The sequence below is a fragment of the Coffea arabica genome, chromosome 2e (genome assembly GCF_036785885.1).
Source record: "Coffea arabica cultivar ET-39 chromosome 2e, Coffea Arabica ET-39 HiFi, whole genome shotgun sequence".
NCBI lineage: Eukaryota > Viridiplantae > Streptophyta > Magnoliopsida > Gentianales > Rubiaceae > Coffea > Coffea arabica.
Window position 1 is genome coordinate 32,854,170 of NC_092313.1, and position 24,035 is coordinate 32,878,204.

At 35.2% G+C, this 24,035-nt stretch overlaps 1 protein-coding gene and 1 long non-coding RNA gene across 5 annotated transcripts; one reads left to right on the forward strand and one right to left on the reverse strand.

Moving 5' to 3' along the window:
- Nucleotides 1–1,402: 1,402 nt before the first annotated feature.
- LOC140036992 (uncharacterized) lies at nt 1,403–4,877 on the reverse strand. Of its 4 annotated transcripts, none has more exons than XR_011840725.1 (6): nt 4,702–4,877; nt 4,460–4,517; nt 4,029–4,156; nt 3,216–3,506; nt 2,696–2,791; nt 1,403–1,770 (listed from the first exon to the last, which is right to left on the reverse strand). It is a non-coding gene; the product is annotated as an uncharacterized lncRNA (long non-coding RNA). The 4 variants fall into 4 exon arrangements; XR_011840724.1 differs by having other exon boundaries at nt 1,403–2,597; XR_011840723.1 differs by having other exon boundaries at nt 1,403–2,617.
- A 7,494-nt stretch (nt 4,878–12,371) lies between these two features.
- Nucleotides 12,372–15,411, forward strand: LOC140036230 (uncharacterized). Its single transcript, XM_072077562.1, has 8 exons — nt 12,372–12,524; nt 12,687–13,126; nt 13,217–13,304; nt 13,962–14,117; nt 14,277–14,359; nt 14,449–14,569; nt 14,837–14,912; nt 15,077–15,411. The coding sequence occupies exons 1-8, from the start codon at nt 12,372–12,374 to the stop codon at nt 15,409–15,411; spliced, it is 1,452 nt and encodes a 483-aa protein (XP_071933663.1).
- The last annotated feature ends 8,624 nt before the right edge of the window (nt 15,412–24,035 follow it).

Genomic DNA, 24,035 nt, shown 5'->3' on the forward strand with positions numbered 1-24,035 from the left:
GTTGTAAAAAGGTGTAGAGAATCACTGATGTACAGTTAACGTGCATATGTTACTTTACTAGTAAGTGTTGGCTGTGCGTACCTTGAAACGTTAAAAGTTAGCAAAATTTGATAGAATGTTTGTCAGTAGAGTGTCATGTGTGAAAGTATACATAAAGTATGTATATTACTGAAATAGAGAGAAATTGGATTATCAATATTTAAATTTGAACAAATGAATTTTGTCATTTTTTTTGTCAATTTTCTTTTGAGTCATTAATATGTTAATATTTAGTTAAAATATGAGTCATTAATGCTAACTGAAATTACCACCAAGTATAGCATGCATATTTGATGAGAAAAATATATATGTCTTTATTGCATTTCATTAAGATGCTTTTTTTCCCCTCTTTGAATGATAGCTTTCAAATATACATTTTTTTGTCATTGTCACTGGATTTATTATTGTCTACATTTTTCATTTAACAAATTTAATTCAGGTACAAATTAATAATATACTTATATACTTTTTGTTTTAAAATTATATGTATAATTTGTTCAGCAAGTATACGCAGAGAAATTGAAAAATAGTAGGGTTAATAATGGTTAGCATTTTTGTAGAAGTTTTTTGTGTTTGATAGAGGGACATCTATATATGAATTGGATTTATAGCTTATCAATAAATTTGCTTTTCAAGGTAAAAGAGATTAAATTGAAGTACATTAACATAAAGGATAGACAAATACAAGATAATAGAATTAAAACATACGTAGGTAGCAAGTCAAAATAGCTAAGTCGAATTAACACAAATGATAAATAGATATAAGATAATTAAAGTAAAACACAAGTAGTTCAGTTCTGAAGCACATAAGCATTACACTGTTGGAAACTAATTTTATGCATAATCATTGTGAAGGTTCATTTAAATCTGCTGGCCAGCTGGGACTTGTTCAATTTCATAGCTTGTGATAATGGTAAAAACTGTTCCTTTAATTGCTTTTTCTCTTGGAGTTGCTTTCTTGAGAAAGCACAAGAGTCTCTTTCCTTGGAATATATTAAGTGGCAATGTTAGTTCAATTGTATAACTTTTAATGTACCATTTTCTGTGTATCATGATCTCTTGAATTTTGGATTAAAAATTAATAGATCATAATATAGTTCATAAATACATTTTTCATTTAGGTAAAAGTCTAGAATTGTATTTCAATTTTGTAGTTTCAAAGATATTGACATAATTTATATCCTACTTAAAATCTCAACAGTAATTTTTTCAGGAATCCAAAGCCAAAAAGGAAAAAAAAAATGCTATAATGATTGGTTCCATTATATATGCTAAAAACTAAAGGAGCTGAGAGCTGCAATCATCCGAACATGTAAGAAGAAAATTGTTTAAAGGAAGTTAGAAGATTAATAAAAGGAAGAAAGAAGAATTAAGCACGCAAATTCATCATTTGAGTAAAATAACAGAGTTTAGAAACTGAGCACTAGTTCAATATTAACATCTTTTCTACTTTCCCACTGCCAAGTAATTCAGCAGCCTGTCATAAACTTTGTAGTAGTGCTATATCCTAGACAACTATAAATTGAAATACTAACTACCCACTAATTAGATTGCTAACTTGCATTTACTCCATCAAGTTCTTTATGAGAACGCCATCATAAAGGATCTTGAGCATTGATATGAAATTTGGGAACATCTTTTGTGATCTTCATTTGGGATTGCTATCGAAATTTGACCTCCAACCTCAGTAGTGTATGCTTTGATAGTGTTGTTCTTCGCTGCCCTTTTGTCCTTGGATTTTCCAGATTAAAAAGCATGGATGAAAAAACCATTGTAACCCCCTCAACATGAGAGGCTAGTTTAGCAAATGTGTAGCATCCTTAATTTCATTAGTGAACTTTGTTCGAAATATTTGTTTGAAATATTTAATCAACAATTACATGTTGACTATGCAAATTCCAACTGTGAAGCAATGTAGCTTTTTACAATCAAAAACTAAGGCAGCATTCTAAAATTTTAACAGATAAGCAGATACGTTAGATACAAATAACTTATTAAAGCATACTGAGTCATTTTTTTTTATGGCAGCCTCATTCAAAAACCAAATAGTAGAAATTTATAAGTCACTTATGCCTAAGCCATAACTAAGACAGCTTATCTTTTTCAATTATTTCCAACTGACTAAAAGAATGCTCTTATACGGCTTTAGGATATCTCAAGAGTCAAGATCCAAAGCTATACGTGAATTTGTAAGGGTAAACTTATGATAAAATGTCATACAAAAGAATTAATCCAATAAGCAAAATTTAAAGCTATAAAATGGATCAAATAAGTTGAACAAAGCCTCATTAATTCTTTAAGGAAAAATACGACTTTTTAGTATAATATTTCAATCTTTTCCTACAATTGTTCTTCTAAGAGCATTTAAGCGCATTTATCAAGTTGCACTCATCATTATGCAATAACTCATCAAGTTATAGCTCATGGAGTTGAACTTACTTGGCCATCAGCTGGCTAGATGAAGAGCGGTATATGATAACAATTTCTAAACATATGGACTGAAAATTGCAACATGTAAAGATCCTGTTACATTATTTACCACAAATCCCAAGCGACACCTATCATATTTTGCCATTACCTGAAGCAAATTAGAAGTTATAATTGTTGTAAATGATTTACTAATTCTAGCATTAGAAAAGTAAATAATAACATTTACCTCGCTTCAACGCCAGTTTCTTCCTTGTATGATGGGCATCTAATGGTACATTCTATCTCAATATGGATAGATTTTTGGGTCTTAAGCCAAAAGTTTCTGAGAAAAAATAGCCAAAACTTGACATTTTTAGAAAAACTAAATTGAAACTCAGAAGTCTTAAATCAACATGTACCAAAGCCATGGTTAAACATGCAAGTTCTATGTCTTTAAAGCAATGGGTGTTATTATAGGGTACTATTAAGTTCAAGCCTTCACCATAAGAATATGAATTTCAATTTGAATCATAATGAGTTCATAAAGACTATCCTTTAAATAATGAAATAAGATTATTAAACAAATACATAAACCTTTCCGTTTTGTCATCAACAATACATAAACCTTTCCGTTTTGTCATCAACAATACATAAACCTTTCCGTTTTGTTACTCCAACAAAACACGGTGAACTGGAAATTAACAAAAATTTAAGAGTTTATTTATTTCCTATGATGTTAAGTAGCAGAGGAAAGGAGAAAAATTTACTTAGCAGCAGGGGCTGTAGCATGACCATTAGCAGTAGAAACCTGGGGCTTCTTCTCTTGAGCTGGCTTAGATGACTGAGGGATAATTTCTTTTCCAACCCCAGAACCCACAAAAGTTTGCTGACTTCTGCTCTCAACTCCACCAGCTCCAATACTCTTGACAAGCCCATTAGCACTCCTAGGAGAGAATAAGCCACCGCATTAGCCAAGTTCATCTCAGATCCATCATTCCCAGAATAAATTCACTTGCCAGAATCACCGTTAATGGTGTCAACAACGTCCCCTTTGGTCCCTGAAATTAAACTCTTAAGTACACCAATATGTGTAGAGATAAGAAACTAACAATGCAAAATTTCTAGGATATGTGCATATGATATATCTAAGATATGTCTAAGATGTATCTTAGAAATTTTATATTATACAATACATATGATATATCTAAGATATGGGTAGGGATAACAAACTAACAATACAAAATTTTGACTTCTACAGTTGGAAATTCTTAATCGTATGCTATATTACATCGGCACCATCAGAATTTATGTGGTAGCTCTTTATCTAGACAAAAGGTAACCATAAGTTTTTTAAGTTATTATATGAAGATGAAGTGTAAGACATACTTGAATCGGCAACTTCTACAGCACAAAAAATTGTAGACCAATGTTTCCAACTACTAATCTACTAATAATTAACTTCTTGATAGGATAATTTGTGCCCTGAAAAAAACGTTGAAAAGGAAAGATAAAGTGCCCTAAAAAACGTAGAAGGAATTGGCTGTAGAGAAAAAAATGATATAGACCGAAGTAGAATTTACTTGTGCGATCATTCTCTCCGTGTTTTCTCTGCTATCCCAAGTTTCACACAGACATTTTATCAAACACTTGATGGCCATTGGTCTCTGAGATTTCACAAAACCTTGACTTGCTTGAATAGCTGTATTTGCTAGATAAATCATTGCAACCAAAAGAAACAACACAAAAAGAAAAAAAACATCTCGAATATCAGAACATCATCTAATAAAAAAATAAGAGAAAAAAGAAAGAACAAAATGAAGAACATCTGATAAAAAAAATTTTTAAAAAGGAAAAAAACAAAATGAAGAAAAAATTCATTGACAGATATATTCACATTTAGCAGAAAAGAAGAAAAGGAAATTTTTGTACTAAAGTTAGAATATCATCTAATAAAGACCTAAAAGGCGAAAATAAAATTCAGAACCAAAAGGGAAAAGAAATAAATTCTTACTTTTCCTGCAGCCCTTTCTCTAGAACTCTTTGTTGTTGAAGTTCTCTTTTCTTCTCCTCTATTGCACGCAATGTCACAAAATGTAACGAAGGAGAAAAAGTGCCAAAAATTAGACTCAATCTATGAAACAATTGGTGGTTTCCATGGCAATAATTAACACTAATAGGTTAGCCATGTGTATTCTATAGTGGAGAATGAGAAGGATTTGGTGAAAAAAAATATGGAGAAAGGAAGAAACTTACCTGCTTCTTTGTTTTTTCTGACCATGCATAGAAGCAGTTCAACTGCTATTCTTGATTGTGTCTGACGTACAAAGGAAAGGAATGGAAAACACAGCCAAATATAGGAGAAGAATGGTAGGCAAAAAGTCACAAACAGCCCTAAATAGTTAGCTACTGTTTTGAGAGCCATTTTTTTTCATTGGACAAAGTAGTAATTTTACATAAAAAGACACAAATGCCCTCAATAGTGGTATACTATTCGCAGAAGTAGTCAACATTTTGAGGCCATAAATGGAAAAAAATTTCTCCCCGGTAGACTCCCTCCCCAGAGTCAACCACATGGCTCAGTGTAGAAGAAGTCTTACGTGGTAGTTTGGGAAAAGTAAACAATGTAAAGTCCATACACAAAGCAAAAGAAAAGGCTCAAAATTCATGCAATGTGCCACGTGTCACCAAGAGGAGCTGCTACAGTAACATTAGCCTTTTGCTTATCTTATAGTAAAAGTAAACAATGTAAAGTCCATAGACAAAGCAAAAGAAAAGGCTCAAAATTCATGCAATGCGCCACGTGTCCGTAAGAGGAATTGCTACAGTAACATTGGCCTTTTGCTTATCTTATAGTATTATAGTAAGATATATGCCTCAATTCTCTATCAATAAAAGTTTGCAGTTTTATTTAAAAATAAAAATTAATTGCTACCTTTTCTTTTTTAATTTTATTATTATTCTGTTTCACCTACTCTGTGCTTCACTGATATTTCATCTTTTTACATTTTTTTCTTTTTTTTTCAGCAAAGTGCAAATTTTAATACTCAATGATGTAAAATGGTTGACTTCATCACACTGGACTATTAATTGGAGTAAATTCTCAAATTATTATGAAAAAAAGCATTCCTATAAAAGAGGTTATTTGTCGAGTCATTTCTAAAATCAAGTTGTTCGCATTTATTGAATGCGAACTAAGTAAGTTCGCATTTGGTAACTGCGAGATAGCATATTTTAATAATAATAAAAAAAAAGTGGACCTCGCATTGATCTTTCCGTCAAAAGAAAAAACACAGCTCGTTGAACCTCCATTGAACTCTATTAGCTCATTTAATCAGACTAAGAAACGACAAAATTGGGAACTGCAAATTGAACCCAAGTTCCATCCCAAATCCGTCATTCAAACTGCGGAGCAGCAACATCCATCAAGAGGAGGTACAAATTGGAGGGCAGGTCTGCAATTTTCTTTCATCCTACGGCCTCGGAAGCTCTCGCCAAAAATTTCAAACGCCGAAAAGCTGCAAAACGGAGACCATTATGTTGACGGTACATGTATCATTCGGTGAATGAGGTAAGTTTTCTGATGCTTTTGTCCGGAGCTGAAAGAAGATGGCTTGGAGCCCGTAGTTATCTCCAAATGTTGTTTTGATTTTTTCTTTTTCTGGTGAAAAAAAATGAACCATAGCAATGTATTTATAGAGGAATGACAGTGTTTTCCTATGGCTCATAGCAAAAATCCTATGGTTCATATTGAAAAAATCATTTAATATGTCCTTCATATTTTAAAAAATAATTTTTTTCGTCCTTCAATTTTAAAAATATAATTTTACGTCCCTTACAAATTCACATGATCAAATTTGGTCCCTACCTAGATTTTCGACTAGTTCTTTTTTATCGAAATCCACTATATGCCTAACATATGATCATTTTTTAGGGGCAATATTATTAAATTAAATTTTACATAATTCAATCTATAGTCCCTCATATTTCACAAAATAAATTATTTTGTTCTTCAAATTTCACAAAATAAAATTTTTCATCCTTCATTAACTATGTGTTCGAATAGTTTATTTTTCTAAACCCATGTACATATCTGTTTGATTTCACGTGAACAGTACAAATAGCATGTAATATATTTTTATTTGATTTCACCTAAATAACCTAACTATATTTATACACATCCTATTCAATAGATATATATATGGGTTTAAAACTAACAATTTTATTTTAAACCCCCCACGTATATATCTATTTGATTTCACCATGTAAACCTATTCAATATTTGTGACCTTTTTCTTTTTTGGTAATAAATCATTTATTGAGTTGTATGATAAGGCTACCTAACTCGAATTCAATAGTTATGCTAACAAATTGTAATTTAAATCTAAAGTTTCTACTCACCACCTTTAAGACCAATAATTGAATTACTTGCCTTGTGATTGTTTTAAAATTTGAAAGTGCTAAACACTTACTTCTTTTTGTCATACTTTTCCTTTGTTTATTTTTTCTGTCCAAATTAAATAGATATAAATACTCAATAATGTTTAGGATTAAATGTTTTCTTTGTTTACAATTTTTGAGTAAAAGAAAATGAATATGAGTGAAAATCTAACACTTCTTTTTAAACTCATATATACATCTATTTGATTTCGCCTAAACAGGTAAAATTAAATAGAGATATATTACATGCTATTCATATTGTTCAGGTAAAATCAAATAGATATATACGAGGGTTTAAAAAAGAAAAGCTATTCATACATATGATTAATTAGGGATGAAAAAATTTATTTTGTAAAATGTGAGAGGCAAAAAAATTCAATTTGTGAGATATTAATGACGAAAAAATTTATTTTTTAAAATATGAGAGACGAAAAAATTTATTTTATAAAATGTGAGAGACTATGGATCGGATTGTGTAAATTTTGATTTGATAATTTTGCTCTTATAAAATAATCACGTGCAATACACATGGTGGATTCCGACTAAAAACTAGTCGGAAACTTAAGTAGGAACCAAATTTAACTAATGTAAATTTGTAAGGGACGTAAAATAACACTTTTAAAAGTGAGGGACGAAAAAAATTATTTTACAAAATGTGAAGGATGTTTTGAACGATTTTTCTGTTCATATTTACACCCCATCCAGTGTATTTACAGCGCAATTGTCCCCTCTATTCTTAGAGCCCGTATTTTCCTATGAACCAACTTACAAATGGGTCTTTGTTTTACATTTTTTTTTATTTTTTTGAAGAAGAAGCCGGTTTGTTTTTGTTTCTGTTTTGGCCGATCAAAACTAGAGAGTATGATGGTGACGAAATAGTGAAACTTTTACTTTAGCTTTTTTTTTTTTTTTTTTAGCTTCTAATGTTGCAAAGTATATTAGTTTGTCTAAGCTGAGAAGATTGACCCATCTTCTAATCCGAGAAGATGTACCATATAATTAAACAAATACAGACATTTTAGCAGAATTTTCAGTTTTTAGCCTTGAATCAACTCTTATAGCAAAGTAAGAGATCACAGTTTGCAGTGTTCTAAATTGTTGTGATTTGTTTAGTCACTGGTATAATGAGGAAGACATTAAGCATCTAGTCCCACGAACAGTTTTTGTCGAAAACCAATAAATAGTTCTAGAATGTAGAATATTAATAGCAAGACCAGAGTCAATTTTTTGAATTTTCAAATGGATCCGAAAAGGAATTACACAATGTAATTCAATGGTTTAACATTCTCCTCTATCTTGCAAAGCTATTTTTTCTTGGAAATTATTTTAATCAATTAGTAGTAACCTACTTTTAGAATACTTATTCAAATAAACTGACATTGGCTCCAATTGTAACTCTCATCCAGACACCACACGTCATTGAAGTGTCATTTATATTCAGAACCACAAGCTTTTAAACAGTCCAACTCTCACTTTGCTGACTTCTCATTGTACCCATTAGTTCCTTATGAGTTGCTACTGGAGCATTTAGGGAATATTAACTTAAAGTAGCTTTCAAAATTCATGTGCTTGGATTAGTTGATAGGGAGTTTTAGCTCATTTATAGGGGAGACTATCAAAATTTTTTCAAAAAATGTACTAAGTTGTTTAAAAAGTTTTGACAAATTCATGTTGTGATTAATTTTTTTTTTATTTTTTTTGGCTCGTCATTAACTCTGTCATGTTCATACAGGTGAGCACAAAGTTGGTGACACAAGTTTATCACTTGAAGAGACTTTGATTGGTACCAGTAGGATCAAATCAAATCCACAGAAGTGTATCTTTGGAATTTGAGACTAGTTATTAGACAAGTTTATAAGTTTACAACTTTAATAAGGTTACCTTCTGATGAGGGACCACCAAGGCTCCAAGTTGCAGATTCAAATGGCTCGAGTGAGGCCTTATATGCACCAACGATGAACCTTGGGCCAATGACTCGAGCAAGAGCAAGGAAGCTGCGAGAGTCATTTCAAGCGTTCCTACAAGTAATTCACTCTCGCATAGGACGGATTCAAGAAACTCATCACATATTGGCGAATCTGATCCAAGCCAATGAGGAGACCACGGGTCCATAAGAGCAACATGGATAGCTTGCTAATTTTACTTGCTTTTGAAGTTAGTTAGTCGAATGGAAATAAGGTCGAATTAGCTCATGTTGAGCACTTAACTGATCAGTTATAGCCGTGAGGGCGAGCTAGTAATTTAGGGTTTATTTTGAGTTAGTGAGGTTTTTCCAAGATAAGTTAGGAATAGGATTTGTGAAGCCTATAAATAAGGCTTGGCCGATTGTCACTTGACATCAAGTTATTATTATTATTTCAGAAATAAGGAGCGAGTTCTCTTAGTTTTGAATATCCTTTGAATATCTTAGATTGTTTCTAAGTATTCTACGTGGTTTATCAAGGAAGAATCACACTTGTTTGTGGCATCATTCTATCAAACACCATAGGTTCTTTTAATCACTTCTTGAGGGTTAAGAATCACTCTTAGTTCTCATCCAAGGGATTTTAAAGGGGTTTAGGGTTCCGCATATCCAAACATTGGAGTCGCTTGTCTAGATCCTTCTTGTTGGAATACGAGTTCGCTAATCGTGGCTGGGTTCGGATCATCCGGTAATCAGAGCTAGTTGACAACTACCAGGTTATATTCTTCTTTTCTTTCGTTCGAGTCATATACTTTTTTTTCCAAGTCAGATTCGTGCGTTAAAAAAAATACATTGAGTCTCTAGTCTATTTATCTAGTTTCCTTGTTGTCCACAAATTACTCTTGCTGTCCGAATTCTAATTCTTGCTGCTACTGTGTTTTCTTTACCTTCATTGTGTCTTGATTGTCTTGTCTTGAGTCTTGAAGCTGATCAAGTCAAAATATATAAATCTGGTCACTACTTGTTCTTGAAATCTAAAGTTCTAAACTAGGGTTTCTTGACAAAGGGTGTTGGAAATTATTGTGTCTTGCACTACAACAAGGTTGTTTACCTTTGTTCTTGGAAGTCTTGATAATATCTTGTATTTTCTGGAAAATTCTTGGGTGAATCTTGAAAGTATTGGGGTGTTAATCTAGGGTTCTTGAATTTTTGAAGTCAAGTTTACCATATCTTGAACAACCAAACCTTAGTTCTTGTTTCTTGAAATTGGGGCTGATCTTGTGCAAAACTCAAAATGAAATTCTTGTTTCTTGAAGTGTGATCCGAATTGTAAGAAAGAAACGAAAATCTGGTTGCATTACAAAAAAAAAAAGAAGGAAGAATGCAAGAAAGAAAAAGGAAACCAAATTCAGACTCACAAGAAAGGAAACCAACTAGAATTTGGAAACCAAGTTGACTTGGGTTTGGAAAAACAAATCCTAGTTGCACTCCAATTACCAAATTCGGTTGTTAACCTTTTGGCACTTTGCGAAACCAGAAATCAGCCACTAACCTTCCCAAACAACCCAAGGAACTTTGTTTACAACTTCCCAAAATTACAGCCTAGTGCAATTCGGGTAGAGTCCACCTAGTGTCCGAAAATTCTGCCATTCTTTGCTCTTGTTTAAGTCGGTGAGTCTTGTTTGAGTCTGTTTGTCTATTTGACATAGTTATTTAGTCCAAGTCAAGTCAGGAAAGTTAAGAGTTTCCTAAACTCATCACCATTCCCGTATTTGTCGCCCGAACCTAAGTGATTCTTTCTCTTGGTGAACCATTGAACAACTTTTGAGCTGATCTAACCTCTTCAATGATGCAATCAAAGCTTTGAGAATATTTGGTGTGCTTACAATCAAGAGTTGTGTGATACACGAGCGCAAGAGTAAATACTAAGGGAGTGAGTAAGGATATTATCTCTCGAACTAACCTCTTTCTTACATGGTTACCTAAGCATGTCTAACGAAGGAGGAGAGAGCCCCTCGGCCTTTGATTTTAAACTCTTTGCCGAATCTCTGAGGGGAGACATTTGCCGAATCTTGGACCAAAAATTGGAAATTGTCCATGAAAGAATTGACAAAGTAGAAGCTGTCCAAAGCGGATCTAAGGGAAGTGGGAATAGAAGGAAATCCGCTCCTCATGAATCTGATAGCTCCAATTATTCCGTGGAGGAGTTTGAACCGAGAACAAGGAGAACCAAGGTGAATTTCAAATCAAAGAGGGAACCAATTAAAGGTGTCAAAATGCAAGTTCCACCTTTTGTAGGAAAACGGATCCAGATGCATACCTCGAATAGGAGAAGAAGGTCAAACTCATGTTCAATTGCAACAACTATACGGAGGAACAACAAATGAAGCTACTGGCCATGGCATTCTCCAAGTATGCCATCATCTGGTGGGACCAAATCACCACTAGTAGGAGGCGTAGTAGGAATATTGAAGTCACTACTTGGTCCGAATTGAAGGTTCTCATGCGAAAACGCTTTGTTCCTAATCATTACCACTGTGACTTGTCCCACAAGTTACAAAACCTAAGACAAGGAAATCAATGTGTTGAAGACTACTACAAGAAGATGGAGATAGCCATGCTCCGTGCAAACATTGTAGATGATCGAGAAACCATCATGACGAGGTTCTTTAGCGGTTTAAGACTAGAAATAACGGATGAAGTTGAGCTGCATCATTACATGGAGTTGAAGGACATGCTTGAGAAAGCATTAAAAATTGAGCGAAGGCTTAAGAGGAGGGGTCAGTTAAGAACTTTCTTTACACCATCACCATCCTATAGCCGTAATAGTGCACCGAGGAAGGAGATCAAACCCTCAGAAAGTTATGCCACTCCAACCAAACTGAAGCAAACTCCATTCAGGGAAGAAGGGAAAACTACTTCGAAGTTGGCCAATGAACTCCCTAGAGCAAGGAGCCAAGACACCAAATGTTGGAGATGCCAAGGACTTGGCCACATTGTTAGTCAATGCCCAAACCTAAGACCAATGATCGTGCTCCCAAGCGAGAAAGTAGTGTCAGACGATGAGGAGGAGTACAAGAAGATGCCACCTCTGGTTGAGGATGAGGAAAACGAAGCAGTTGTGCAGCAACCATTGGAGCAGTCAGTTGGACTAGAGCTAGTTGCAAGGCGCGCACTAGCAGCTCATGTCAAAGAAGAGGAGATTCAAAGGAAAAACATTTTCTACACCCGATGCCTCGTAAATGGCAAAGTGTGTAGCTTGCTGATAGATCCCGGCAGCTGCACGAACGTTGCTAGTTTCATTAATGGTCGAAACTTTGGGATTGCCAACCCGTGAGCACCTCAGGCCATATCGTCTACAGTGGTTGAACAATTGTGGAGACATATGAGTGTCTCAACAAGTACTAGATTCTTTTAAAATTGGTGCTTACGAGAATGAAGTGCTTTGTGATGTAGTACCTATGTAGGCTAGTCATATTTTACTTGGTAGATCATGGCAATTTGGTAGGATTACTAGTCATGATGGTCGTACCAAATGTACACTTTCTTACATAAGGGACGGAGAATTACACTTGCACCGCTTATGCCTAAGCAAGTGTATGAGAATCAAGTCAAAATTCAGCAAGAATGTGAGAAAGTTGATGAGCGAAAAAGAATTGAGAAACATGAGAGAAAAGAGAGAAAAAGGTCCGTGCAAAATGAGAGGGAAAAGGCAATTAATGGGACGGATGATGAGGTAAAAAAAGAGGAAAAAATATTGTTGATTACAAAAGCCAAAGATATGAGAAGAGGCTTCCTTGGAGGCCCAAATTTACTCTTGTTTTACAACAAAGAAGTTTCGGCTAACACTAACGAACTTGACCCTTCATTACCCAGTTCTTTTGCTAAGCTTTTATAGGAATATAATAACATTTTTCCAGACGACGTGCCTAGCAGATTGCCACCCATAAGAGGTATTGAGCATCAAATTGTCCTCATACCTGGAGCATTCCTACCTAATCGTCCCGCGTATAGGAGCAATCCAGAGGAGACGAAAGAAATTCAAAGACAAGTAGAGGAGCTTCTAGGAAAAGGGTGGGCACGAGAGAGCTTAAGTCCCTATGCTGTTCCAGTCATTCTTGTGCCAAAGAAGGATGGGTCTTGGAGGATGTGCACAGACTGCAGAGTCATAAATGTCATAATGGTAAAGTATCGCCATCACATTCCTCGTTTTGATGACATGCTAGATGAATTACATAGGACGGTTATATTTATAAAAATTGACCTAAAATCTGGATATCATCAAATTAGAATCAACGAAGGGGACGAGTGGAAAACTGCGTTTAACACTAAGTACGGGTTATGAGTGGTTAGTCATGCCTTTTGGTCTTACTAATGCATCAAGTACCTTTATGCGCTTAATGAATCATGTCTTGCGTGAGTACTTAGGCAAGTTCGTATAGTGTACTTTGATGATATTCTCATTTATAGCAAAAATCTAGATGAAGACTTGCAGTATGTTAAGCTAGTATTGGAGGTACTTCGGAAGGAACATCTTTATGCTAACCTAAAGAAGTGTACATTGCACTGACCAACTAGCATTTCTAGACTTTGTTGTGAGTTCATAGGGCGTCAAGGTGGATGAAAATAAAATTAAAGCCATCCAAGAATGGCCAAGTCCAACCACCATTGGGAAAGTAAGGAGCTTTCATGGCCTTGCGAGCTTCTATTGACGGTTTGTATGCGATTTTAGCTCCATAGTAGCACCTTTGACGTCGGTCATAAAAAGGATGTATCATTCCAATGAGGTGACGAACAGGAAAAATCATTTGACTCTCTTAAACATGCTCTCACACATGCACCTATATTGTCTCTCCCTGATTTTTCTAAAACATTTAAAGTTGAATGTGATGCCTCAGAAATCGGCATAGGAGCCGTGTTGGTCCAAGGAGGATGACTAGTTGCTTATTTCAGTGAGAAGTTGAACGGGGTAATGTTGAATTATAGCACCTATGATAAAAAGCTGTACACCTTGATTCGAGCCCTGCAAGTATGGCAACACTACCTTCGTCCCAAGGAGTTTGTCATCTACACCGATCACGAGTCACTAAAATTCCTCAAGTCTCAAAAAAAACTGAGTAAAAGGCATGTGCGGTGGATATCATTCATTAAGATTTTTCCATATGTTATAAAGTACAAGACCAGTAAGTCCAATATAGTGGCCAATGCACTGTCACAAAGGTACATCCTTCTTGCTACTCTAAATGTTAAATTACTTGGTTTCGAGCTTATCAAGGACTTATATGTTACTGATGATGATTTTAAATTGGTGTTTGAGGCGTGTAAGCGGGTTGGCCAAGGAAAGTTCCATGTACCCGATGGTTTCCTTTACTACCTAGATCGGCTTTGCATACCAAAATGTTCTATTTGACAGTTGCTAGTTAAGGAGTCTCATAGTGGAGGTTTAATGGGACACTTTGGGGTAGTTAAAACTCTTTCAATCTTGCAGGAACACTTATATTGGCCAAATATAAAGAAGAATGTCGAACGAGAAGTTGCTAGGTGCATCAATGCTATCGCGCCAAATCCAAGGTAAATTCACATGGACTCTATATGTCTTTGCCTATACCTAGTGAGCCTTGGGTTGATATTTCTATGGATTTTATTCTTGGTTTGTCTAGAACAAGGAAAGGCCACGACTCCATCTTTGTCGTGGTAGATAGATTCTCTAAAATGGCGCACTTTATTACTTGTCACAAAACTGATAATGCACCATATATTGCTGATCTGTTCTTTAAAGAAGTAATATGTTTGCATGGTATTCCCCATACTATTGTCTCTGATCGTGATGTTAAATTCTTAAGCTATTTTTGGAAAACGCTTTGGTCTAAGTTTGGTACTAAATTGTTGTTTTCAACTACTAGTCACCTTCAAACCGATGGCCAAACCGAGGTCATATTATGTGCTTTAATTAAACACAATTTGAGAATTTGGAAAGAATGTTTGTCTTATATTGAATTTGTTTATAACCATTCTACCCATTCTACTATCCAATTTTTTCCTTTTCAGGTTGATTATGATTTCAACCCATTAACACCACTGGATCTTATGCCTCTACCTTTGAGTGACCATACTAGTCTCGATGGTAAGAAAAAGGCTGAGGTTGTAAGAAACCTTCATGAGAAAGTTCGGATGAATATTGAGAATGCACAGTGCAATTTGCCAAGCACGCAAACAAGGGGCGTAAGCAAATGACATTTGAACCTGGAGATTGGGTATGACTACACATGCGCAAAGAACGCTTTCCAGAGAAAAGGCAAAACAAGTTGATGTCTCACGGGGATGGACCATTTCAAGTCCTTGCCAAAGTCAATGACAACGCATATCATCTTGATCTTCGAGATGAGTATGGCATCAGCCCAACATTTAACGTTGCTGACTTGCTACCTTTTGATGTAGGGGACGACTTGGATATGAGGACAAATCCTTCTCAAGATGAGGGGACTAATGAGGGACCACCAAGGCTCCAAGTTGCGGATTCAAATGGCTCGAGTGAGGCCTTATATGCACCAACGATGAACCTTGGGCCAATGACTCGAGCAAGAGCAAGGAAGCTGCGAGAGTCGTTTCAAGCATTCCTATAAGTAATTCACTCTCACATAGGACGGATTCAAGAAACTCATCACACATTGATGAATCTGATCCAAGCCAATGAGGAGACCACGGGTCCATAAGAGCAACACGGATAGCTTGTTAATTTTACTTGCTTTTGAAGTTAGTTAGTCGAATGGAAATAAGGTCGAATTAGCTCACGTTGAGCACTTAACTGATCAGTTATAGCCGTGAGGGCGAGTTAGTAATTTAAGGTTTATTCTGAGTTAGTGAGGTTTTTCCAAGATAAGTTAGGAATAGGATTTGTGAAACCTATAAATAAGGCTTGGCCGATTGTCACTTGACATCAAGTTATTATTATTATCTCAGAAATAAGGAGCAAGTTCTCTTAGTTTTGAATATCCTTTGAATATCTTAGATTGTTTCTAAGTATTCTACGTGGTTTATCAAGTAAAAATCACACTTTTTTGTGGCATCATTCTATCAAACACCATAGATTCTTTTAATCACTTCTTGAGGGTTAAGAATCACTCTTAGTTCTCATTCAAGGGATTCTAAAGGGGTTTAGGGTTCCGCATATCCAAACCTTGGGGTCGCTTGTCTAGATCCTTCTTGTTGGAATACGAGTTTGCTAATCGTGGTTGGGTCGTATCATCCGGTAATCAGAGTTAGATGACAACTACCAAGTTATATTTTTCTTTTGTTCGAGTCATATACTTTTGTTTCCAAGTCAGATTCGTGCATCAAAAAAAAAAATACATTGAGTCTCTAGTCTATTTATCTAGTTTCCTTGCTCTCCAAATTCTAATTCTTGTTGCTACTGTGTTTTCTTTACCTTAATTGTGTCTTGATTGTCTTGTCTTGAGTCTTGAAGCTGATCAAGTCAAAATATATAAATCTGGTCGCTACTTGTTCTTGAAATCCGAAGTTGGAATACGAGTTCGCCAATCATGGTTGGGTTCATATCACCTTCATTTAGATTTATGATATTTGTCCAACTATATGAACAAGTTCATTTGACTTGAACAAGTAGGATTTATTTGACCCATCCCACTATCGCGAACATGACAAATCAAGAGATACATCTTTTGACGACCAAATTACTGGTGACTTGGAAATTTGGATTTTGTCCTAAGGAAAAGACAATGTAGCTTTCATTCTTGAAAATCTAGATATAATTGTTGTCGAATTTATGCTCTAGTTTTTTGAATTATTGTAGGTAGAAGAGGCTGTTTGAATAATTATGGATTTATAATGTAGCTTTTGTTCTTGAAAATCTAGATATAATAGCTGTCGAATTTATGCTCAATTTGACTAATTTAATTATTATATATATACTAAGATCATCTAAACAAGATATACTTTCAACTAAAAAAAAAAAGCAACTTTCTCATCCGCGTCAATCTCATATTATGCTTCACAAAGCATAATCCAAGCTAAGATATAAAAGAGTTGAACAACAGTCAAAACTGATCAAAGAATTAAATCAAGATAACAACAAAGAATGGAATATTTACTTTGTGGAAGGCTTTGTAAGTTGCACTAACATTCCTATCTTTGAGTGACCTCAATGCGCATTGCCTTATCTCTTCAATTTTTTGGCCTTATTATTTTGTTTGAATGCTCTTTTATCCAGTTTTATTTTCGAATAATAAAATTTACGAATTTAAATTATTTGGTGGTTGTGGAAGTATTTGAAGGATGTATCCTAATCTTTTAGATGATTAATTAAAGTAGCTTTCAAAATTCATACATGCTTGGATTGGTTGGTAGGGAGTTTTAGCCCATTTATAGGGAAGACTCTGTCGAAAATTTTTTCAAAAATTCTACTAATGAGTTTAATTGGTTTTGACAAATTCATGTTGCAATTAAAATTTTTTAATTCTTTTGGTTCTTCATTGTCTCCGTCGTGTTCACATAGGCGCATACAAAGTTGATGACTATCACTTGAAAAGGTTTGGATTGGTACCTCTATGATCAAATCCACATAAGTGCATCTTTGGAATCTGAGACAAGTTATTGGGTAAGTTTATTAGTTTACAACTAAATATAATTGAAGTCAAATTAATGTTCTAGTTTTTTAAAGTTTTGTTAGTAGAAGAGGCCATTTGAATATTTTTGGATTTATTTTATGGTGACTTGATGAATTTAAAGTTAGGCCCTTTCTTGTAATGTATCTTTTAATTGCATGTATGTGAAGGACAGAGGACTATCCAGAAAATTATTGTAGTTTCACATTCTGCTATATACTTGATATTATTATTGTAGTTTTTTGTTCAGCTATCTAAGAAATGGTAATGATTCACAATGCATTGATACTTAAAAAAATTTGGACTTGTTCATAGAGAGTTTTAGCTGATTGTTAGGGAAGATGCTATTGAAATTTTTTCAAATTTTGTTGGGTTTGGGTAAAAAAGGATTAGAGTGTCCTAACCCAACAACTAGTTTGGATTCTTATACTAGTAATTCTAATACTTTTTTCCCAAATTAGGGATATATATCACACATATGTTTGTAGAAAGATCTCAGCGAATGTTTCTTTATTGGGGAGGTAAAATACATTACGAGAATAGATCAATTTGTTACTTACCTTGTTCCTTCAATCGTATTGATGTGTGCACGAATGACGACCTTCAATCAAGCCCGATTGATGATGCTCAAGTGAGAGTTGGAGACGGTTTTTAGATCATTAAAGGCTTGGAGAATGAAGATTCAACAATATACAGCTTACTCCAACTTGAAAAATCAAATAAAGGATAGTTGCTTAGAAGATCGAGGGCAATTCAGTCATTTAGTCACTATCTTCATTATTTAATTTTGTAATAAAGTCGGCCAACCATAAAATTTGTCTTGACCAAACCTTAGTTAGTAGTTTACTTAGTAGAATCGGCCCACAGGCCTAGTTTAGCCGAAGTTAGGGTTTTCCAAACCACTTTAGGTTTAGTTAAGTGAATCCAATTCACTTTAGGTTGTCAAGTATATGGCTATATATAGCCAAAGCTAGGGAACCTTCAGTAGACAGTTTGATAATGAAATTTCAGTTTGTTCTCTTATGATTTTGAGAGTTACATTCATACTTGCTTGCCAAGGGTTTTTGAGCAATCTCGCGGGACGTCCTTAATTGTTCGTCCGACCTATCTACTTGAGTAATCACCTCAATTGGAGTCGTCGTTTTACCGCCTTTTGCCAAGTTGAGTCGTCCCTCTTGGTTCTAGGTTCCGCAAATCCAAACGGTTGAATAACCCCTTTAGATCCTTGGACAATCGTACTACGTGCCTCGAAACATATTGATCGAGGAGCGTATTAGTTGGCTTCAGAGTTGGTTAAGGTATCAATTCATTATATCCTTTATTCTTGTTCATCTAGTCTATCTATGGTTGTTATTTCCACTGCATTGTTGAAAAAATAAAAATAAAAAAAATAATTCTGTCCAAAGTAGTGTCACCAATCTGTCCGAAATTCACTTGCTAATTGCTTTGTCCGAACTTGGTTTCCTTTATGTTAAAATTCTGCCCGTAGTCTTGGTCTCATCGTTGCATTGAAAATCTGTCCGAAGTGTATTTTCCATTGGCGTAAAGTTTGTCCTTGTTCGTGTCGTTTCGTGAGTCTTAAATTTCTGTCCGTACTTGTGGCTTCGTGTGTTCTTGTTGCCTTGAGATTTCTGCCCGCGAATTGTATTTATCATTTGGCAGTAGGCATACAAACCTTTCAAACAAAATTCCATTGTTGTCGTGTGTTGCTGTCCAATCTTGTTCTTGAGTTATCCAACTTGTTTACTTGGTTTTCAAATATGAATTTTGGTGAAACTTGTTGGTAATTTGTGAATCTTGAGAGGTCCCACAAGGATCTTGAGTTTCTTGAATTTCTTGACCACAATTTTGAAGTTCTTGAAGTTCTTGAAAACCTCCTTGAAAGTTCTTGAAGAATCTTGGAGTTCTTGAAGGTTTCTTGTTGTGTGAATTGGCCGAAACAAATCTGAAAAATTAATCCCATTCGGCCAGGCTTGTGTTGTGTTAGTTCGTTGTAGGAAAAAAAAAGGGAGGAAAAAAAAAGGAAACAAAATAGAATCGAAAGAGAGAAAAAAAAGGAGGAAGAATCTGTCGGCAAAACAAAGAGAGGACAACCGAATTGTGTGGGAGGAAAATTCTGATTTGCGCAATACTACTTGGAGTAAATTTTGGAACCTTCTAAAAGTTGTTACAAGAAGAAAAGGGGTTTTTTTCCAAAAGGTTTTCCAAACCAATCAAATTTGCGCAATCCTTCATGGAGGGAATTTGGAAGTTTCTAAAAATTGTTTCAAGAAGAAAAAAAGGTTTTCTAAAGGTTTCCAAAACTAACTTGTTTCCAAATTCAATTAGGAAACTAAGTAAACAACTTGGGTAATTCTTTTGTTCCCCCTTGGGCACACTCCTACAAATTAGGAAGCTAGGGTTTCGTTGATTCCATTCACACTAGTGCCCTTCCTAAGTTCTGTCCGCACCTAGGCAGCCTCCTATTCGTCCACTTTTGTTTCCATTTTTATATCCAAGTCGTGTCTTTGTCTCTTGGTTACTCTGTGGAAAGTTTGGGTGACATTTGTGGACTTTGTGCGGCATTTCTCAACTACCTAAACCGACAGGTAGGGAATTTTGGTAAACTTATTTGAGTGCTCTGAGTGATACACGAGTGATGAGCACATACACACACTACAAGAAAATTGTTCATCAGTGACAACACAAAGTCATCACAGAACATACAAATATCGTCACAAATACCTTTTATTGACGACTTTTTGATCATCACAAAGTCGTCACTAAATCTCCGTCGGTAAAAGTAAACAGTGACGACATTTTAGGTCGTCAATAAAACACTTCCAGATTTTCTTCACTAATGACAACTATTTAGTGACGACAACCTGAAATGTCGTCACTAAATAGTTGTCATTAGTGACAACAATCCGGAAGTGTTTTATTGACGAATTGACCTTTTGTCAAAAATGCTCTACTTAAGGTCGTCACTAAAAAGCACCGAAAGTCATTGTATATAACTATTTTACGGACAACAATTGTCGTCACAAATGTAGCTTAGATTTAGTGACAGTCTCTGTTGTGCAAGGAGTTTTTATTTTCTATTTTGTGACAACTTTTTTTTGTCATTAGATAATTTCTCAATAGCTTAATAGTCATAATTTGGCCTGTAATCATTGCTAAATCATTGATTTTAAACAAACCAAACAAATAAACATGAACGATTGATAACCAAAAGTATTTACATTAGATTACATGGTAATAATATAGCATTCTCAAATGCCAAATTCAAGTGTACATTACCCAACTAATGCCTACAAAAATAACATTTGTCCAAAATATCACTTGTACATAAGGTACATTTACAAAAGCAATCACAGTTTAAGAAATTGAAAAACATCTAAATGAACCACTCCATGAGCAAAAAACAATTTTGTCTTCAACATTCTTCAACCATAACCATAGATATCTTCCAAAAGCTAGTATGAATAGCATTTATCTGTCATAAAAGAGTAAAAGAAGTAGGTAAGGGGAGGAGTACAATAATAAAGAACAAGTAATGAGACTTAGATTATTAAGACAAAAATTACAATTCATTAAGAACCTCATATAATTTGGGCTCACATATTACAACACTAGCAAGAAGTTAGAAATCACAGTCCAATCTATACAAATACAACACTGCATAAGCTCAACTAAAGAGCTCTCTAAAACAGTTTTTTTTTTTATTTTCTTTCTTCTTCTTTAAATAGCTCAACTTATTGAACAATTAAATTGGACTCCCACAGTAATTATTGTTTAATCTTTATGCTTTTGATTGTTTATATATTAAAACACAGAAAGCAACTTATTGTACGAGGTGTGAATACAGGAGGTACTAGCCCTCTTTGATTTTAGGAGTTTATGCTTCATAAATCATGAAGGAAACGATGCCTCTGTAGGATTAAACTGTACAAAGAGAATGAGCTATTTGCCTCACAATGTGAAAGTGAAGACCATCTAAACAGGTGAAACCAATCAAAGTTCACAAATGCCGCCTTTGCATTATATTCATTTCTTTCAAGTCACTACATAGGCAAAAAGAAGATTGCTATCCATGCATGGTCTGTCGCTTGTACTTGGAAATAATATACTATTGCAGATGAACAATCAGATTTTTACCTCTCTATTGATAAACTAACAGCACTATATACATGATACCTAGATATTTCCCAAAGAATAAGTTCAGATAACAATGATGCATAACATCAGCCCCAAAAAATGTTATTACACAACCATCAGCCCCATAACCATAACCATAAACTACACAACTATAACAAAAAAATAGTCCACAATGATGGATAACATCAGCCCCAAAAAATGTTATTACCAGCTATTATCAAAAAACAGTCCACAATGACCACAAGTTACCAAAAACTACACATCAGCCATAACCATAACCATAAACTACACAACCATAACAAAAAATAGTCCACAATGATGCATAACATCAGCCCCAAAAAATGCTATTACCAAAAAGCAGTCCATAGTGACCACAAGTTACCAAAAACTATAGATCAGCCATAACCATAACCATAAACTACACAACTATAACAAAAAATAGTCCACAATGATGCATAACATCAGCCCCAAAAAATGCTATTACCAACTATTACCACAAAACAGTCCACAGTGACCACAAGTTACCCAAAAACAGGTCACATCAGCCCCAAAAAATGCTATTATCAAAAACTCCCCATCAAAAGATACAAAGCACAGCTTTAAGAAAGAACAAAGGAGCATCCAAAACTTCAGGTTCCTAAAATTTCCTAAAGGTTTCTGGGCTCCGGCAGACCAAAGCTTTCTTTGCTCCCACAAAGCAAGCTCTTTCTGCTGCAACAATTGCAGCTCAAACCCAAACAGATTCAGCAGCCAAACCGACATTAACTTTCGTAAACTCATAATCAAAATGCCATGTTGTACATACAAGAGGATAAGAGCTAACAAAGTGAAAGTTTGCAAATTCTAATTCATTCAAAAGGTCTCCACCAGTTCTGAATTTACCTATGGGAGTTCATTTAACAAGTTAACACTCACATTTGGTCGGCATTATGAAAAGGAAAACAACAGTGAAAGTCTTGTTTCATGGTAAAGCAAGTCAAAATCTCTCAAACGGGCTCTTACGCAAAACTCCACAGAAACGTAAGAAAACAGTTACTTAAACAAGTGAACGAACAGGAGCACAACAGAAGGTAGCAGGCTTACTGATTGCTGTTTTAAATCGTAGCATACTCATATATGAGATTATTATCAAACAACAAACCAACCAAAAAGGAAATTCAAACCATTCCAGAAACTTCAACAATTCAAAAGATCAAAATTTTTATTGCTGCAATAGAGAATAGGGCTCTAATCTGTCTACATTGCTGCAGCAGGACAAGGAGCACCGTCCTTGTTGCAGCAACTCTCAGCTACTGGAATTGCTCGCATAACAGCGAGGGAATGGGAAAAGAGGACAGTGTGCCTTTAGTTCAAGGCTAATGACTTTCTAAACACAGCCGTGATAGCTGATATGTTCATAGTATCCCACTCCAGTTGCAAACGAAAACAAGATTATCAAATGAAACCACAACTTTAGCAATCCCAGAAAGAAAAGACTGCTGCAACAAGCCGATAACTTCGAGCTTGTCGCAGCGCATCCTTCGATTGGACTCCAAAGGCCCTAACAGACCCAGGTTATGCAAATAAGGACCAAAGATGTAGTCTTTGGCTTACCAGATTGAAGAAAGTTAAAACCTTTGGATCAAACAACAAACACAGCATCACATCAAACGCTATCTCAGCGACCGAAAGGCAAAAAAAGATAAAAAAAAAAGTACTGGAAACAGTTGCAACAAGCAAAAGGTTTCATCTTGTTGCAGGGGTTCTAACAAAACCATTAATCACTACCACAAGTAAAGGAATGGAACGTTGAAACAAGAAATTTATGTGATTTTTCTGATTTTGGCCTGTCAAAACATAAGAGGGCAACCATAAACATCCAACGAAAGACCTCATGGGTTCATCATAGACTGTACCAAGAACCTTAAAATCATAAGTATGGCAAGGCTACCTCGTCATCGTCAAACAGATAGATAAGAAGTAACATATCTGGACAGCAAAAAGGAAGCGGATTGGAAAGATCTTTAGCGGACAGCGTTGCCCTTCAACGATGATGGAAACCGATGATGGAAAGCGATGGTTTTCTCCTTCACTCGCTGCTTTCCCTTTCCTTTTGCTTAGAATTTCTCAGCCTTACTCTCGGCTCTCTCGGTTTCTCTTCTCAGTTTTTCCTTCTTGTTTCAGTCTTTTTCCTCTCAGCTCCAACACCTTGCTCCCCTGTGCTTCCTCGACATAAATAGAGGGGGCAAAAGATTGGAAAAAAAAAAGAGAAAAGAAAATGTAGTAGCATGGCTAACAATTTGACAGACGTTTAAGACTCGAATAGACAGCTTCTCAAACCTGATCGATGCACCAATCAAGCGGACTCCTCTTCGAAATAACGGACATCCAACTCAACGACCAATCACGCTTGTAGAAATGAACTTGAAACAAATCAGCCACAGGTTAGATGAATCGAGTCGAGCGGGGGGAGTTCCGAGTACAACATAGCTATGATAGCATCTAATAAT